This window comes from Cupressus sempervirens, chromosome 3 (assembly GCF_028749045.1).
Source record: "Cupressus sempervirens isolate cs-2001-9-10 chromosome 3, ASM2874904v1, whole genome shotgun sequence".
Classification (NCBI taxonomy): domain Eukaryota; kingdom Viridiplantae; phylum Streptophyta; class Pinopsida; order Cupressales; family Cupressaceae; genus Cupressus; species Cupressus sempervirens.
Genome location: NC_143120.1, coordinates 230,141,903 through 230,161,849, shown reverse-complemented (window position 1 = coordinate 230,161,849; position 19,947 = coordinate 230,141,903). Strand labels below are relative to the sequence as shown.

Below are 19,947 nucleotides of genomic sequence, written 5' to 3'. Positions count from 1 at the left end.
CCAGATCAGACGACCATCAGTCATATTTTGTGACAACCAGAGTGCCATTTAGATCTCACGGAATCCAGTTCATCATCAACGGACCAAACACATAGAGGTCCACATGCACTACATTCGGGAGCTCATCCATGGTCATGTCATTAACCTTCGCTATTGTCCGACTTCTGAGCAAGTTGCTGATATCTTCACCAAACCCTTCACTGAGAGCAAGTTCCTTCATTTGCGAGCTTTACTGGGGGTGCGGGATGCTTCATCTTTTGGGGGGGCCTCTTCCTCTCACTCGGAGTCCTGACTTTTTTGTAGGGGGGTTTCTTTTCTCTCTCTCTTTTGAGAAATCTTATGTACATGGGTACCTCATCAGGCTTGACTTGCCGGGACCCATTTCTACATCCACCTAAGCTTCGCTTATGGGGGGGTGTTAGTGTAGTTTTTTATTTTTCCTTTTTTGCTAGGTTTTTCCTACACTTTTTAATAATCTCGCTTAGGTTAATAAAGCATGTCTTATTAGGTGAATGGTTGTGAGGTGTCACCTTCCTACATGTGAGCATCCATTAGCTATCTTGGGAAGATACTTTGCTATCTTTAGTCCGATAGATGGTTGCTCCTCATTGGTTGGTGTTGACACCTCCTCCCTCTTCCTAGCCTATATAAGCATGCTACCTGGCTTGTATTTGCATCTCTTATTTTTTTGCATCCTCATTAATGCTATTTTGCTTCCAGCATTTGCATTACTCTCTTGGAGACTAACTCTATGATGCTATTTTGATTTTGTATCATTTGCATTCATAGTTTAGATATTTACTCTTTGCACTAGTTTTCTGGGTTATTAATCTTTTCAGATTCTAACACGAGTCATGTGGTCTATCACCAGTAGTAGTTTGATATGATGTATCTCCTTGACTCTTCCCATTCTTCTCACCCTTTGTATAACCATTGGTATTGCCCTTTGTGGCATCATCTTTTTGTTCAAGCACTTTTGTGTTCACACCTTCATTAGTTGATAGAATTTGTTGCTCATCTTCACTAATATTTACAACATCTTTACTATCAACTGGACTAACTAAAATAACATCAATAGTAGTAATAACAAGTGTTGAGTCTACCTGTTGTGTGCTCACCTGTGCATCAATTCGAGGATAATCTTTTACTTGTTCAATCACAAGGTTAGGATTCATCAAAATTTCATGAGTTGACTTAGATGATGGAGTTTCCTCCTTTTGTGGCTTGGTCAACATGGTCTTACTCTTAGGTTTTGTCTTGACATCATCTTCATTTGTCAAATCTTTAATTGGCCTAACCTCTGGCTCATCCTCAATTGTTATTGCTTCAATTTTTTCTTCACCTTGTTGAACCATGTTTGTTGGATCATCATTGATATCTTGTGTTATCCAGTTCAACATGCTCAGGAACATCTTGATCATTTTCATCCTTGCTCTCATCATCAATCATTAATCCATAGAATTTCTTCCATATTATCTTACTCTCTTGCACTACATTATCTATTTTAATTTTTAATATAAAAAAATGCTCCTCTTTGGAATAATGCATTGTTATACTCAAATTTTGAAATTTTCTTTCTTCTCAACTTAGGCATAACATTTGCAATTGTTCCTTCTCTTATTTGTCTATTAGTCTTTAAGGCAAATTGCCATCTTTCATCAATCCTACTATACAACACATTAGGTATCAAATTACCTAACTCCAATGGTGTATATTTAAATGTTGCCATCATATCCAAAACTACCTCTTCAACTTTAGGTTTATCTGTACAATGTCCAATGTATCATACTTTATATACTTGAATCCTGCCATACCTGCACTCTTGTTGATATTCTCACAAAGTTCATCTATAGTTTAGGGTGGCTTGTGTACTAAAATTATGAATTGACTTGTATCCTTTGATTCAGTCCTTTCATCATCATCTTCATCATCCTTAGGCAGTATCATCTGTATCCTCTTCTTCTTTGCAATCTTACTCAGCTCAACTTCTGATATATTCTTCCTTTTCATTAGCTTTCTACCTTGAGCAGACCTTGTAATTTTTGCTACTGCTTTCTTAGGCTCGACCACTGCTACAGTAGCTTCCCCTATCCTTTGTCTTGTCACTCTTCGTGTAGTAGGGACTTTTTTGGTGATCTTTTTATACTCTTTCTTTCCTGAGGCTCAATAGTCACTATCTCTTTTCCTTTTCCTTCTACTTCCTCTTCTTCATTGCCTTCTTCCTTATCAGTTGACATACCTTCACCTTTACCTTGGTGATCTGCAATGGTACATCTTGTTCAACTCCTTCAACAAATTTTCTCTCCAAACTCTTTATCATTCATTTTCTCTTCTTCTCTATTATAGGAGCATTTATTTGCACAGTGATTGTCACTTCTGTTTGACTGTATTTGTCAAATAAATTGGCATCCTTATGAACGAGTTCATCTAGTAAAATAGTGATAATTGCAATTGCTTAATCAATGTTAATCTCATATGCCAATGGCCTCAACCATGCAATTCTTAGTATCACTGCCTGAATGTCTTACATGCGTCAACTAGGAAACATATGACATCATAATATTTCTCAACTGGGGATTTAGGAATCCTAAACCTATTCTTCATCTTTTTCTTTAACTCCTCAAAATATCCATTCGACTCCCAATTGATTAGTGAACTCATTAATTTTTTGAGTTACTGGATTCTTCTTACTCTCTATGACATGTCATTTTGTAGGGAAATAATTCTGAACATTAAAGAAAATACAAATGAGTAATGAGCCAAATTTGCACATACTATTCTTCGCTTTTATGATGCTCTCTCAAGATTCTTAGCTAGTTGTGTCAATTGTAGGTTGACAAGATTGTAGTTGTGATCTTTCTTCACAATTTTCCATGCCACATCTATGGCCATGCTGGGGACACTATTCAATTGGCTAGATTGATAGAATTTATGTGCAATGAATCTCACTACAAACTTAGTCTTTGCATCTGTAATAGTGAAAATAGGCATCCCATGCTTGATCCATACTATCAATGTGTTTGCCTCTCTAACCTCCTTACTTTGGCAACAAATTGTTGTAATTTTGTCCATGACAGGGTAATCGATGACTCAGTGAATGATATGTCTAGTAATCTAAACTGGCCCTCCTTCCAACCATAGCTTCATGTCATAAACTCGGCTAAGAACAATTTGTATCCATCCCATTTTGGAAACCCTAGAAAAATTGAGGCCATGTGTTAACACTTTCTCGGCAATGTGTTTATATTCATCCTTGAATCTACCATCTTCACGAAACTTCTCAAACACATTTCTCAACTCAAAGTCTCCTACCTCTCTAATTTTGCACATATAATATGATCAAACATCATGAATTAAAATATATTCGGTAGGATCGAGGATAGGGCACTTGATGTAGCTCCATTTGCCGCAATCTCTGAATATACTTTTAACTTATGTGGATTGCACAATTCATTTCTAATCAATTAAACATTAATTACCTTTGATTCCACCTTCTTCCCTATTGTAGATGAGTTGGCTGCCATAATCATGATTTAGGGTTTGATCTTAAAACTTTGCTTCACTTGATTGCAACTCAATTGTTCACAATTCGCTTCTAATGCCAATGACACACACTAAGATCTTCACAAACCCACTCAAATTTGCACATAAATTGCTTGGGCTCTTATATGCTCTGTAAACTCGAATGCAATGTAACTAAAATGATTGTTGAAATTCACTATATAGGTCGAAAATGAAATTTTAGGGCCTCATTAATATTTTGTACAAAAAGTGGGTGCATAACAATTGTCTCGGCCAATATTGCAAAGCTCGACAGTAACACTTCAAAGCTCCTTAAATTGAACTCGACCAAAAAGACTTGATCACTATTGACACTTTACTTGGTCACTTAATATTTTTAAACTTTAAATATTGATACCTAGCCATCATTAACTTTTCAACTCGACATCCAAACATTCACTCTATAAATTTGTCCTTATGCATCTAATATTATGCTAGTTTGAACTTTCATGCTTACAATCTTAGGAACTGACAAATGATTTGACAATTTGAAATACAGTTCCATAGATACCTCTTTATCTCAGTTTGTGGTGTTGGAATCACTTGATCCATTGCATTGGGTGATCACAACCTCATCATATGCATTGTTGCCTCCATCAAATTTCTTCTTCTAGGTTTGATTCATTTGACTTCTTAATTCTTCAACATTAACCTTTGTTTTTCCCTTGTCCTCTTCATCATTGGGTACTAGTGCTCGATTCCTACAATCTTTTCTTAGGTGACTAATCTTCTAATAGTGAAAACATATTGGACCAAAGTTCTTCCAATTTCACAATCTTCCTCTGAGATGTATTCTTACACAATTTTCTATAATATGTCCATACTTTCCACATAACTGACAAGTGACCCAAGTATTGTAATCTCAATTTATTGTATTACCTTGTCTAGTTGCAATATCTTGACTTTTAGGTGTCCAACTATGCTTTGCATTAGATCTATAATATTGTGTCATATGACCATACTTCTGACATGTGTAGCACTAACCTTCAAATCTAAATGCAACTGGTGCCTTTGATCTACACTCATATGCTTGATGTCCATGCTTGTTGCAATTAAAATGGTAACCATTAAACTTAAGCTTAGGATTAGACTTACCAGTTTTGCCCCTGCAAACATCTATTGTATGACTTGGCTTTCCATAGTGATAGTATGTAGGCTTCTTGTTCTTTGATTTCCCATTTCTTTGTTCTCCATGCTTTGATGAATCACCTTTCTCGGTAGATGATATGAACTCAATATAACCTAATCTAGTAGTATTATGAGGTCTTTTTGGTGTTCTCAACTATTCATCAAGTTGTCTCATGGCCTCTCCAAATTTGTTCATTCTATCAATGATTTCTTTTTCAGCTCTCAATTCATTTTTCAATTAATTATTCTCTAAACTCAAATCTGCAATATCTTCCACCTTCCTAGCAATTTCATGATTGACACTTAATAATTGATTGACCATGTTAAATTGATCATGTGTCAGCCTTTGTACTTCAGTGATCCTTTCATCAAGTCTTGTAGCCATTTTCCTCTTATCTTCTTCGGCCTTTTTTCTTTTGTTTAGTGACTTCACATAGTCTTACCGAGTGTATTTCATGTTCTCTCTTCAGTGCTCTCACTTCTTCATTCAGGATATTATTCTTCTCCAATAGATCTACTATTGATGCATTAGTTCAACTAGATCTGCATTCATCACATATGTCTTCAATTCTTTCTTCCTGGTATTGTGCATCATTTTGTTGAATTGTCATCTCGCTACTTTTCAAGAATTTCTTCATTTCCTCATTTGCAACCTTAACATGTTCCAACACAATCTACAAATCAAGCTTATGATTTTCAATAACTTTTCTCATTTTGGAGACTTCCATCTATAAGATCTTTGACTCTCAAGTGGTTAAACTACTTCCTTACAGATTATAGCTCTGATACAAATTGTTGGAAATCTAATGGGAAAGTGAAATGTTGGGAGGGGGGAATCAGGATCTTCAAAACTTTTACCACTTCAAACATAAACAACACTTAACATAATTCACCAATTCCTCACTAACCTCAATCATTCAACATCATGTAATAACATGTAATATCAGATCTAACATCTACTAGCATGGATAAATCAAATAACAAGTAATCAACTCATAACACAAGATTTGGAAAACTATGGTGGGGATGGCTCCCACAAAATCTTCACCACTATAGTGACAAAATGCCTGTTAGGGATACAATTTGATCACTTTTCATAATCTACCATTATGAGGGGTCTTGTTTGTTAAAAGATTACAAGATTTTTAAGTCTACCTTTACAAAAGGATTTAAACATCACAATTGAGTACTCTATAAAGAGATTTACAATAAGCCTATTAGGACTACTTTGTTAAGAGATTTGCCTGATACACTTGTGAAAATGTAACAGTACCTTGGTTCTTCGATTTGCACTAAAATGCTGATAACAAATCCTCTATCCAAACTGTAATTACCTCACTCTATCCAGTCTACAATATCTCCTCACCAATTGCTTGGTTGCCTTACTTCACAACTTGATGATTCTCCTTCAGCTTCACATACATGCATTCCTCTAACTCACAACAACATTTTCTATCTTGAAACCCTTCTTTTATAGCCATCTTAAGATGTTTCTAGATCATAATCAATGACCCACATTCATCCTTTTTGTTGCTTAACCTTTCCATTTTTTTGATTGGTCCATCATGCTGCATAGGATTAATGATGTGTAATCACATGCATAATTACCTCCTTGACTAGCTTCTCCAACTTAGAAACAAAATTTATTCTTGGAAAAATAGTTTACATAGGATTTTGTGCCATTACAAACTCATATACTTGACACATATACCTTCCTGATGCTCGGTTATGCTTGGCTCTTTGTGCTGACCCTAGGTTGCTTAAACTATCTTTTCTTTGAAATGCTTGACTCATATAGCACTTGTCTTATATAGTGTGTTGCCCTCTGGATAGCTCAACAACAACTAACTGTTGATGTGGTTGGCAACTACTACTAATTGGCTGAAACTAAACTTGTACACTTCTACACTATGTAGTTCAACCTTAATAGTGGCTCGATCGCACTGTTAACCGACCAATTTTGCATTGTGAATGACTAAGTGTTTTGGACTAACTGACAATACTAAGATTGCCTTAGGGACAATAATTATTTAACAAGCTAATATCAACATGTTAGAGATCAACACATTAAGTACAAAAAATAGAGTATTAAAGATAATGAGAATAATGTAATCTTGAAATTTGAAGTGAAGCCACTAAAAAATCTTTTTGCTCATCTTATACATTCATCTTCAAAATCTACTTTGTTTTTACCTCAAGTGCCAACCTCTACTAAAGTGCAAAGACAACTACATCAACTAGTTGTATATATTAGGAATTTGATGGACTAAATAAAATATGTATTCAATTGAGATGTGTTACGAAAAATTGAAAGAATTTGTTTAAAATGTGAAGAAAGTCCCCCAAGCACTCAAAGATTTTGAGAAATATGTGAGAGAGTTATTTCATAAAATGAGGAAATTCTTGATTAGTTGGAAGAGAACAAAATTTAAATTGACTAAAAAAAAGGAACAATATTTATTGGAATTTCTTGTGAAAAAGCTAGATAAAGTTTCATTAACTTTCAAGGAAATTGTTCTGTGTTGAAAATTTTGTTTCTATGTATAGAACACATAGTCCATGTAAATACATTGATGGAGTCATATGCAACTTGATGAAATTCAAATTCTTGCAATTGTTGTATGAAAAATTCCAAAATGATTAGCAAATAGACAAGATGCATGATTGGCATGAATCATAGTTTATTTCAAAATAGAGACATTAGAAAAACCACATAATACATGAATTTGGATTCAATGACAATGCCCAACAATGGTAGGAGTACATCAAATCCTTCAAAATTCATACCAAAGTAGTTCTAAAGCATAACTTGGGTCACATGTTTGTTCGATATGCAATGTTTTCTTATCAATAGAGACATTGATAGTTTGATACTATAGCATATTCATCGATTGATATTGTAATACATAAAGGTTTTGTAATACGTTATTGGAGTTGGGAATAGTGAGTTTTTTCAAATGTGAAAGCAGTTATATGGTGACATATTATAATTGTCATGCATGCTACAATAATTCATGATATCTCGAATAAAGAATTTGTACACTTGTTAATCACAGTTCAATAAATTGTTGTTAAGAGCTTTATCAAGCATATAGAATCATGGCAACATTTTAAAGAAGGTGAACAACAAACTTTAGAAAAAGGGATTAGACATGAAGGCCATAATTATTTATTCCAAAAGGCAACATTAACTCATGATGCAAGTGCATCTAGGGTGTAAGAGCAATTTTGTATCCAAAACAAAGAGAACAAAAAAGAAAAAGAAATCAATCACATAAATCTTAGTTAGGTTTGCTTGACATAAGTTCGTTATCTTATTAGTCATCATGAATTTTTTTTTATAAACTTGTCACCTAATAAGCATCATAGGATCTTATTAGGTGGCATTCTAGAAGATGGATGATAGTTCATTGTTTAACATTTTCTTTAGGCATTTATTATATTGCACCATGCATTTAATTGTTACCAAAGATAGTTTTTCCAACCTCTTCATCCCTTTCTTACAAGCATGGCATAGGTACATTTTTCATCATCCATAAGCATTACCAATCAATGCATTATTTAATTTATTTTTATATTTCAATTATGCATTTGAATTTGTAAGTGGAGCACCCTTCATCAATGATAGTAGAGAGGGAGTTCTTGAGTGTGTAGATAGATCATCAAATGTGAGACAATCTTGTGGTTAGGTTCTCATCGTCACGATGCCCTCAAAACACTCGATGGCATGTGTAGTGGAAGAAAAAAGAGAAACAAGAAATTTGAGCAAAATACTTCGATGTGTAAAATGATCACCTAATGTGAGGCACTTTGCACCAAGCAAGAGAAAATAGCCCTACGAAAAGATTGTGGTGGACAATTCGCTAGTGTGATACAAGGTTTTTGAGCCCTCTAACAAGCTCAAGCATTGCAAAAGAAGCTGCAAAAAGGAGCTAATTTGAGGGCAAACAATGAAAGTACGATTGTACCATAAGGACAATTTCAAGAAGACTAAGTAGCTAGAAATCCCAACGAGGCTAGGTTTTTAAGAGTCATTCCAAGATTAAAGAAAGGCCAAAGAATGAAGTTTCTACATTTTCTAGCAATCTTAATCGAAAACAAATGATTGATTTGATCAATGGCATGGAAGAGTATTTTTTAAAATGAAGAGGTAGAAGATCCTAAGTGGATCAAGTATGCAAAGACAAGGCTAAAAGATCATGCTAAATTTTAGTTGAAATACATTTAATTATGATAAAATAGAAGATGGAAGGAGAAAATAACAAGATGTGATCACATGGTGCAAAAATTAAATAGACAATTCATTCATGTTGTCTGTAAAGTCCAAAAAAATTAAAATTAGGTTTCAAGCAAGTATGAAAATCTATTAAAAAGTATACAAAAGAGTTCTATCAAGCCCTAAACCATTCTGAGGCCAACAAGGAGAAAGTTGGAAGTTACATAAATGGGTTAAAGCTTGGTATTCAAGAAGTGGGGTTTGTTAAGAATGTATACCATTGAAGATTCATATCAATGTGTTTTATAGGTAAAAGAGAAGTTAAATTAAAAGATTTGAGAGCAAGCAAATGGAAGAGATAATGATAGAACTAGTGAAAGGTCTTACAAAATCCAAAATGAAGATCACAAGAAGAGTCTAGGTGAATGAGAAAGTGGACCCAATTCAAGGGAAGCGTTTGCTTCACAATAGATATGAATGCAAAGGAAAAGTGTGAAATGTGATCATCAATAGTTGCAACAATGACAATCTTGTGTTAGAAGAAATGGTTAGCAAGTTAAATTTGGAGAGGTGACTTCCACATTCCTATAAGATGACCACATAGTTTTGATAAAAAAGAAATGTTTGATATACTTTAAATTGGGAATTTCCATGATGAGGTACTTTGTAACATCATGCCTACGCATGTTTGTCACATTTTGTTAGGGACTTCATTGTAGTTTGACCATCACGTAGTATATGATGGATATATAAACACTTATTCATTGAACAAGGATGGAGTTTTCTACGAGTTGAAGCTTTGGAGGAAGAATAAAGGTATGCACTATTGCAAGATTTTGTTTTCTTAATGGCATGAGAGAATTAGTGAATGGAGTTGCAATAGTATGACATGCATTAAAAGCAACATGATCAAGAGTTACACCAAAAGAGTATTAGGTAAAATCTTAATCTTGTGATGAGAAAGATAATATCGATATGGAGGAAAGTACAACAGAGAATCCTTTGGAAGTCAGTGCGTAGTTGGAAGTAAGAAGAAGTTGAGAAAGATCATAAGCAGTTCTTTGCTAGTTCCTTATTAAAAACTGAAGAAGATGAGGAACTCCTAGTAAATTTTGAAAATGTTGAATACCGTGATATTTATGCTAACAATATTTTAAGTGTAGAGAAGAACGAGTTTTTAATGGAAATGTCTTTTTGAAGCAAGGAAACTACTGAACACCATGCTGTAGTTGAGGTTTGATAATAGCTATGCTCCACGGAGTTTCTGGGATGGGGAGATTTTAGGGGACGGGGACGTGTTTCTGGTATGGGGATGGGTCAAAGCCAAAATTTAGGGGACAGGACATTAGGGGACAACGATTAAAAAAATTGGGAATTTTTTTATATAGAGAGAAAAAATTCATGTACGCATATCATAACATTGATAAACCATTCACCATAGACATTTTCGAAGATCAATACATGGAAAATTATGAAATGACAAATATTAAGTACTTCCATCATAAGTTTAACATATCACATACATATGTAGTAAAATCAAAATGCCTAAAGTCTTCAAGTATTATGCATGAGATCATAATAGAATAAAGAGAAGTGTAAGTAAAATAGTAAGTAGTAAATAGAAATACTAAATGCAATCTTTCTTCACTGCTGCTACTGCAATTGCTCTATGTTTTTTTTCCCTCTTAGCAAGTACATCATATCTTAAAATGAGTAGAAGAGTTAGTGTTTTAGTGTTTTAATGGACAAATATGGTTTGCACATTTTTATTATGTCTTTAAGACAACTACGGACCCGCACAAAAAGTAAAATTTATTGTTTTTCCTTTACTCGACTAGTTGGAAAAAAGGGGATGGTTAGAAGTTTTCGGGACCCCGGTACTGCTGGTTCTCCCCAAGTTTCCTATCCAATTTTTTTTGCCATTTCAAGGACATTTCCAAATTTGGCAAAAAGGGGACAGCTTTAGGGACAGCAAAAATCCATCCCCGCATCCTCGTTTCATCCTCGGTACGGGTACGATCCAACAAGCATAAGGGACAAGTCCCCATCGAACACTGGATAATAGGAAAGTTGTTTCAGTAACATAAAAGGTAACCTCTAACATTCATGTGGAAGGAAAGAATACCTATGACTTCCCAAAGTTTGATATCACAACATTGTTTTAGCTAGATTACATTTAAAGGTGAGGAAAAGGAGGAAGGATGAAAAAAAGAAGAGCCATAAAGGTGCTAAGTATCATAAAGAAGACAAGGTATTAATCAACCATATGCCAAACTTTGATAAACCAAACAATGTTCATGAATTTACTACAATTAAAAAGCATGAAAGGTAACAAATCTAACTTTCAACATAAGAAGTCTCCATACCTTGCAATTAGTTCTACCATTTCCTTACGCACAGATAATGACATGTAGATTACAATGAAACACAAAAGCATAGATGATGTTGAATGACAAGGGATTAAACAATAATAAGAAAAACAAAATGGAAATAATCTATGGATTTATCCTGTTTTAAAAACACAATAGATGATGAAGTTGTCATTAAAATAACCATTCTATACTCAAAATTAAAAAGCATGTTGTAAAAAATCAATGATGTTACATGTTCTGTTTGTAACCAAAAATATTTAATGAATGTATGATACATGAATGCTTGCAACCCTATAGATATTGCATTGTTTTATTGGTACTATTTTTACAAAAACCAAGATCACAGACCACTCTAACAACAAAACAATATTTGGTTGCACCACTCTCATTATATATTTTGGAAGATACTAATAGTGTGGATGTACTATATACCATACCACACCTGAAAAGGAAAACACAACAAACTTATGTATCTTGCTTTACTCCAAAACAAATATAGTTAATATTTGTATTATCTGACAAGCTCCAACTGTGTCTCAACGGGTCATAGGTAAGCCCTGCCATTTCCTTGACCTGTTTGTGTTTTCCAACATAGTATTACATATCAAGTAGCACGGACTTAAGAATAATGATTCTCAATACAAAAAAAATTACATGCAACCACATTGGATGGGTTTTTTATCCTTACCATAATAGAAGCATGTTTCATGAGCAAAACAAGTTCGTTTGGAGTGATTAAATTGGACCAATCATGTGTTCCTTTTGGAAGCTGCAGGAAACAATTTATATATCAGTAATAGACAACATAGGAAATCCACATCAATTCAACAATGTCATCATTTCTATACAAGCTTGAAAAAGGTTCTAATAATAATGATTTAAGAATTTACATTTTGAACATTCTAAATGTACATCCTCTATAGTTCTCATGATGTGGTGTAGGTACAAGCGTTTAGTAACTCCCTAATTTTAGTTACTTTATTTTAACCATCTGTGCTCAATTCATCATAAGACAACACTTAACCATACATCCATGATTCAAGTTTTGAACCTCGAAGTTTCAAATTTCAAGCTACATGATTTAAATACAAAGGATTTCCACAATCTATTCAAGGTTTGAAGTTTCACACTCAATGTACAAAAAATTGCCATAAAAATATTAGAAATTTGTAGAATGGAAATACTACCCAAGTTCACAGAGTAATAGTGATATATATGCAAAGCAAAAACACAGAATGTACCTTATTACCACAATACCAAGTTAGCGAGGGAAAGATTTACTTTCTTTATACCAAAAAATCAAAAGTACATCAACAATATTTTGAAGTTCTTATAAAAGGATTGGTTAGTTGGGCAAACCAACTAAAGCATTCCCTCACTTCCTAACTACCCAACTTGCTTAATTTTAACAAGTACTAAATATAATAATACTTTATTATGGACTACATCTATCCACCCCCAAAAAAAGAAGTCGTCTTCTAGACACCTACCATACAAACTAGAACAAAGGCCGATACTTCAAGAAGAAGGTTGGGAAGACATCCATGTACTCGGGGTTCCATGCAGTTGTTGCAGTTCTTACTTCGTTGCTTTTTCTTTAGCCCGAACTCCCTATAAAACCCACAAAGCATCCATCTTCTTGGCTTTTGTTGCTGTGATTCTGCTTTCTAAAGCAATTTTTTCCATGTTCCAAGTTCCCTCCAAGACTGCATTTTCTTCCAGCATGCCTTTGTTAGAGTAGCTTTTTCAATCTCCCATTCCTTAGCTCTTCATTGTGCCAAGTTGTTTCCTTCCTGGAGCTCTAAGTATGTTCTTCGAAATGCAATTTCCACATCTGTGCGAGTCCAAATGAGAGGTGGTTGGTCCAAAACTAGAGATATAGTGTATGGTTTTATCGTTTCTATAGTTATTTCCTCTTGTTTATATCCACTTTGCTGAAGCAACTCCCAATCCTTACAACAGCCGTGTTGCATAAATGTTGCCAAGGATTCCGTTGCCCTCACTATGGCCCCCATATTCTGATTTTGAGCCTACCTGATCATTTCTTTGTTGGAACACTCCATAGCTTGCAATTCTGTGAGGAATGTAGCAGCCTTCCTTTCGAAGGAAAATGTTGCATCCAGCCTAGCTTGCTCACTCTTCATTTCGATGGGATTTTCGTCCTCTAACTCCAAAGAATTGGGTGAAGGTGGGGAGACCATCCCTTCTTCCTCAAGCAGTCTATCAGTCTCCTCTAAAACCGTGTCTTCATTATGCAGCTCCTAAGCTATAGAGTCTTTCGACATCTCCTTCGAGGTGTTTATTTCTCCTATAGGTTGCACCATCAAATCAACAAGATGGACAACTTCTATACCCAATAGTGTTTGCAACCTCACCTTGTGAGCACACTGTTTTTGACATCTGAGATCTATCACCTTAGTGCGGGGTTGTTGATCTGAGCATACTAATTGTACTACCCTTGGAATAGAAATTTTAGTGGTCTCCCAATGCGGAATCTATTGCCAATCTCCATTGCCTCCCTCCTATGTATGGTCATTCCCCGTGTCTGGCTCCGAGGTACAACTAACCTCACTTTCCACGATACGATTGCTACCTTGGACTTCTTCTGCCGAGAAGATCCCTACATCGGTACACGTCTTAGCCTCCTCAATGATACTATGGTGGTGAATCTAGGAAAACTTTGGTACTTTTGTCAATAGTGGTCCTCTTGTTGGAGGTAGAAATATGATCTCCCCAAGCATTCCTTTAAAATGACTCAGGGGAATTTCCACTTCCTCAGAGTCCTAAGAGTCTAAAGAGGTATTTGTGCTACTCTCCTCTTGTGAATTGTCCTCTCCTACCTCCTCACTTGAATCCTCAAGAGATTCTATAGGCATATATGTCTGTCTGAGTTTATTCTGATAGGGTTCCCCTCCACCTACTCTAAAAGTATTCAAGTGAACCCAATATGTCATACTTGGCTTAGAGGGTTCAACTCTGTTTGTCGGAACCAATGTCCCCCTATATTCCTTTGACAACTATGTCCGAACTGCTTCTAGGAGTAAGGTTATGGCATGATGTGGCATGTAATATACCTTAAGCTTCAATTCCATGAACTCTTGCAGTCTATCTGAGAGGAACCGCCCCCAGTTGTACACATGTCCCTGTGTAATCCATCGACCATTAATAACATCCATAGAGCAATATCTGATGTGTGGCTACTAGTTGTGAGTTTGCTTTTGACCAAATCAACCATGCAATGTTATTCTTCGTTGACTATGAACACTTTCTTGAGACCCCTACTGTTTTTTAAAATGCCTTAATATTCTTTCTTTGTAAGATTATACCTACACATTAATCCCAATCACTTATTTTCCTCCATGGTCATTAGGATTTTTGCAACCTCTTGTCCTTGATGGGGAATTCCAAAAATCTTATGTATTTCCTTGTCTGCATAGGAGATAGTTAGAGTTTTCTCAAAATATTGGATGACAAATTTATTGGTGTTCTTATCATAGCCATCCACCATAGTGCGCAAGATAGGTTCAAAATCTTTTAAATCAAAGATGGGCATATAGATAATTTTGTCCAACCTTGCCTTTTGCAACGCCTCTTTGAGAGGATGATTGTCTTCTATATGCTTCCACCACGTGCAACATTCACTGGCCATTACACTTTCAAAAGTGATATTTACAGTTGTGATCTTTTCTGCAATTTTCCCAATGTCTCCCTTGCCTGTCGGCTTTCTCACTTTCTACATCTTCACCGACAAAGCTGATTTCTTCTTTTTAGAATCAAAGATCTTTCCCTTGCTAGGATTTCCCAAACTTGAGCATTTTATGGTATTTGGAAAACATGCCAGTGACTTTAACTTTGTTATGACCAACTGTTCTTGTATACATGGCCTGGCTCAGTTTCTATGTTGGGCCCCTTTTGAATATGGGATGCTCCTTCTGCTATGACTCCTTCCTTGTAGCTCCCTTTTACCTCTGTACCCATCAAGCCCTGTACAACCTCTTTTTTTTGTTACCGTACTCATCAAGTTCTATATGGTCTCCTTCCTCCTAAAACCAACTCGTACAACAACTTCAGACCAATTCCTCTGTACATATGTGTGTTTGTACGATTGTGCTGGGTACAGATGCCCTTCCTGTGTTGCTTGTTCGTACAGTTGTTCATATGGATGTCCTGCTATGCTTGCCTTCCTCCGTTTACTTGTTTGTATGTCCTCAACTTTGGCTTGGTCGTACATGGCCCATTTCGGATGCGTATTCCTTCCTTTCTCTGATCATATGACTCGATTCGTACCGCTTCTCTTCCTCCTACATTCTTCACTTAGACAACTTCCTACTGTCTCTCCTTTCCTACGGGGCTCACACTTGGAAAGCAATGTGGTAGCTCCTTTATGTGCTTTATATGCTTGGTTTGCTTGGTTTAGGTCCTGTGTGATATTATATCTTTTTTTATTTTGGAACTGTCCCTTATATCGATATAATAAGTGGACACACATTCCCTTTTTTTTTTATATGGCTTTAATTCGGACCAAATTGACTAAGTCTCTCACTGGTTTATTATCCAAAGTTGACAATTTTATTGCCCCATTCTCTTTAACCTCTATTATTCTATATGGCCCCAGCCACCAAATTTTAAATTTTCCTAGCTTTATCTCAAATTTTCCATTATACTTGAGTACCAATTGGCTCGATTTGAAATTCTTCATTTTTAAGTGCTTGTCATGCCAAAATTTTCAACTTTGGTGGGTTACTTCTGCAACCCATTGAGCGTCCTCTTTTCATCTAGTTTTAGTAGAGTGTGGAATCTTTCCTTTAGACTCTCCTCATCTCCTAACCTAATTTGAACTGCTATTCTTAGACTTAGTATTGTATGTTCCATTGGCATTATTGCTTCCTGCTCGTACATTAGATGCAATGGGGTGTGCCCAGTTGTAGCCATGTAAGTAGTCCTATATGTCCTTGCCACAACTAGAAGTTGTTATTCCCAATCTTGTCCTTCGACTCCATAGGTATTGTAGAGGATTGTCAATAATATTTTATCTGCGGACTCTACTTGGCCATTTGCCCTTGGGTAATAAGGACTGGAAAAGGAATGAAAAATTTTGTACTCACTGGTCATTACCTTGATGGTGTGATTAACAAAATGCACCCCTCTATCACTCGTCAACTAGAGTGGAATCCCAAATCTAGTTACTATTTGTTCATACAGAAATCTCGTACTAAGAGCTACGTTATCTAGTAGAGCCCATACTTCCATTTTGTAAGATACTTTGTTGTCATTTCTGGTTACTATTTGTTCATACATAAATCTAGTTGTACTGAGAGCTGTGTTATTTGGTAGAGCCCATACTTTGGCCCATTTTGTAAGATACATTTTTACCCACGAAGTCCAGCCCCCAACGTTCAAATAATTCTTGTGGTTGAGACAGAAACAATGGCATGAAATCTCTTTTTAAGGGTTTGCCAGCTCTCTAACAAGTGTCGCAACTCAACACCCATTCCCTAGCATCTACATATAATGTGGGCCACTAGAGTCCTGCCAATAACACCTTTCTTGCAGTTATATCAGGTCCCATGTGACCTCCTGCCAATCCATCATGGGCTTCTTTTAGTACTCCTGGAATTTCTTCCTCCATGACACATCTCCTTAATACCCAATCTGGTCCCAATTTGTACAATAATCCTTCGATTAACAGGAATGTGTTTCTTTTGAGTGTAATCTTTCTCCTCTATGTTGCCAGAATCTCTCTGGGAAAGGTAGTTATTGACAAGTATTGTTGATGCAGGAACATCCAGAGGTATAAGGGCAATCCTGTGTCACCCAAAAAAAAATGTACTTAGACTTAGTTTTTGTTTCATGTCTTTACATTTTTGGATACCCATTTGAGTCAAATAAAGGTTCCAACTCTGACAGTTCAACTATTAGTGTGCTAAAAAATCCCGAAAAAATAGGAGCATGCAATTTGGCCATCATTTTGGTGACCTAGAAGTTGTGAATTGGCCAGATGAATGTAATTGTGATTTAGAGCATTCCAAAAAAAGAATCAGGTCAAAAGGCCCCACGGTTTGAAAGTTATTGCAGTTTTTCGAGTTTTGGAGACCTCCTAAGAATGCTTCAAAGTCAGGTTAGGGGCATTAAATGACCTCGAAAAGGGCCGAAAAATGGGGGACGAGTGAAGCTTGTCCAGAGGGCTATAGAGCGCTTCGAGAACTTTCCAAAAATGTAAATAGTTCGTCAATCGGAGCTACGGTTCAAAAGTTATGCCTCCCGGAAGTTCGGTTACCGTTTCTAGATTCTTCTAGATTTGCGCCAACTTCTACCGCAGCTTCCGGAACCTTCTATTTGGTCGGTGGATGCCTACTAGCACTTTCTAGAATGTACTCCTAGTCCTTAACCCTCTGGGGTCTATTTAAGGAGATTTCTGGCATTGTAAAAGGCAGTTCGGAGTGGAGTTTGAGAGGAGGTACTGAAAGGAGAAATTATCTCCAGATTTATGCTATTGTAAGCCCTTAGGGCATGTTTTGAAGTTTATTTTCCTGTACTGTTGTACTAGCTTATTTTCTTAGTTAATATAATTTTCCCTTTTCTGTTGTGTCCATCTTGTCTTGGGTTGTGTCCCCATCAAGTGGTATCAGATATCAAATACAAATTGAATTAACTAGTGTTACATCAAGTTGTGAGAGTATCACGAAGAGAGCTAGGTGCCCCAACAATTTTGCCACCAACATCAGGGAAATTCTCATACCCAGGTCGTGGTTCAACTTTACCATCTTTACCAACCGCAACTGGATATTTTAAAAGGTGACCTTTCATTTCTATCACTTCTTCTGTGGCAAATTGAAGCCAGTGTTCTTCAGCCATTTTATTGACCTTTTGGACACAATCCAAGCTTTCTAGATGATCAAAGGAGAAGACATAAGGAATTCCAAGTAGGAGATTTAGTCATGGTGCACTTACGAAAAGAAAGATTTCCAGCCGATACTTACAACAAGCTGAAAATGAAGAAATTTGGCCCCTGCAAAATTTTGAAGAAACATGACTCAGGAAATGCATATGAGGTGGAGCTGCTAGATGGTATTCACATTTCTCCCATTTTCAACATTGCAGATTTGACAGAGTACCATGATGATGGTGCAGATGAGGAGCTGGTGTTAGAGCCATGTCCAATTCCTGCTTCTAAGAAGGAGGAGATAGAAGACATTCTAGATCATCGTGTGAGTAGGAGTACCAGAAATAGGTAGTATGAAGAGTATTTGGTCAAATGGAAAGGACGGTCGATCGAGGACTCAACTTGGATTTCAGCAGCTGAGGTTTCCCATTTGGGATTTCCTCTACCATCCATAAAGTGACAAGGTCACTTTTCAATCTACCCTGAGTGTCTGATGCAGGAGCATCCAGAGGTATAAGGGCAATCCTGTGTCACCCAAAAAAAAATGTACTTAGACTTAGTTTCTGTTTCATGTCTTTACATTTTTGGATAGCCATTTGGGTCAAATAAAGGTTCCAACTCTCACAGTTCAACTATCAGTGTGCTAAAAAATCCCGAAAAAATAGGAGCGTGCAATTTGGCCATCATTTTGGTGACCTAGAAGGTGTGAATTGGCCAGATGAATGTAATTGTGATTTAGAGCATTCCAGAAAAAGAATCAGGTCAAAAGGCCCCATGGTTTGAAATTTATTGCAGTTTTTCGAGTTTTGGAAACCTCCTAAGAATGCTTCAAAGTCAGGTTAGGGGCATTAAATGACCTCGAAAAGGGCCGAAAAATGGGGGACGAGTGAAGCTTGCCCATAGGGCTATAGAGCGCTTCGAGAGCTTTCCAAAAATGTAAATGGTTCGTCAATCGGAGCTACGGTTCAAAAGTTATGCCTCCCGAAACTTCGGTTACCGTTTCTACATTCTTCTAGATTTGCGCCAACTTCTATTGCAGCTTCTGGAACCTTCTATTTGGTCGGTGGATACCTACTAGCACTTTCTAGAATGTACTCCTAGTCCTTAACCCTCTGGGGTCTATTTAAGGAAATTTCTGGCATTGTAAAAGGCAGTTCAGAGAGGAGTTTGAGAGGAGGTACTGAAAGGAGAAATTATCTCCAGATTTATGCTATTGTAAGCCCTTAGGGCATGTTTTGAAGTTTATTTTCCTGTACTGTTGTACTAGCTTATTTTCTTAGTTAATATAATTTTCCCTTTCCTGTTCTGTCCATCTTGTCTTGGGTTGTGTCCCCATCAAGTGGTATCAGAGATCAAATACAAATTCAATTAACTAGTGTTACATCAAGTTGTGAGAGTATCACAAAGAGAGCCAGGTGCCCCAACAATTTTGCCACCAACATCAGGGAAATTCTCATACCCAGGTCGTGGTTCAACTCTGCCATCTTTACCAACCGCAACTGGATATTTTAAAAGGTGATCTTTCATTTCTATCACTTCTTCTGTGGCAAATTGAAGCCAGTGTTCTTCAGCCATTTTATTGACCTTTTGGACACAGTCCAGGCTTTCTGGATGATCAAAGGGGAAGACATAAGGAATTCCAAGTAGGAGATTTAGTCATGGTGCACTTACGAAAAGAAAGATTTCTAGCCGGTACTTACAACAAGCTGAAAATGAAGAAATTTGGCCCCTGCAAAATTTTGAAGAAACAAGACTCAGGAAATGCATATGAGGTGGAGCTGCCAGAT

The 19,947-nt window shown here is 36.4% G+C and overlaps 1 protein-coding gene across 1 annotated transcript in view; it reads right to left on the bottom strand.

The window, feature by feature from the left end:
* Positions 1-11,442: 11,442 nt before the first annotated feature.
* COQ3 (coenzyme Q 3) overlaps positions 11,443-19,947 on the bottom strand; it is a 276,221-nt gene continuing 267,716 nt past the window's right edge. The window contains exons 8-9 of the mRNA XM_089819180.1: positions 11,966-12,046; positions 11,443-11,850 (exon numbers count right to left, since the gene is read on the bottom strand). Coding sequence (XP_089675306.1) covers positions 11,743-11,850; positions 11,966-12,046 — 189 coding nt within the window. The 3' untranslated portion in view covers positions 11,443-11,742. The remainder of the gene's footprint in view (positions 11,851-11,965; positions 12,047-19,947) is intronic.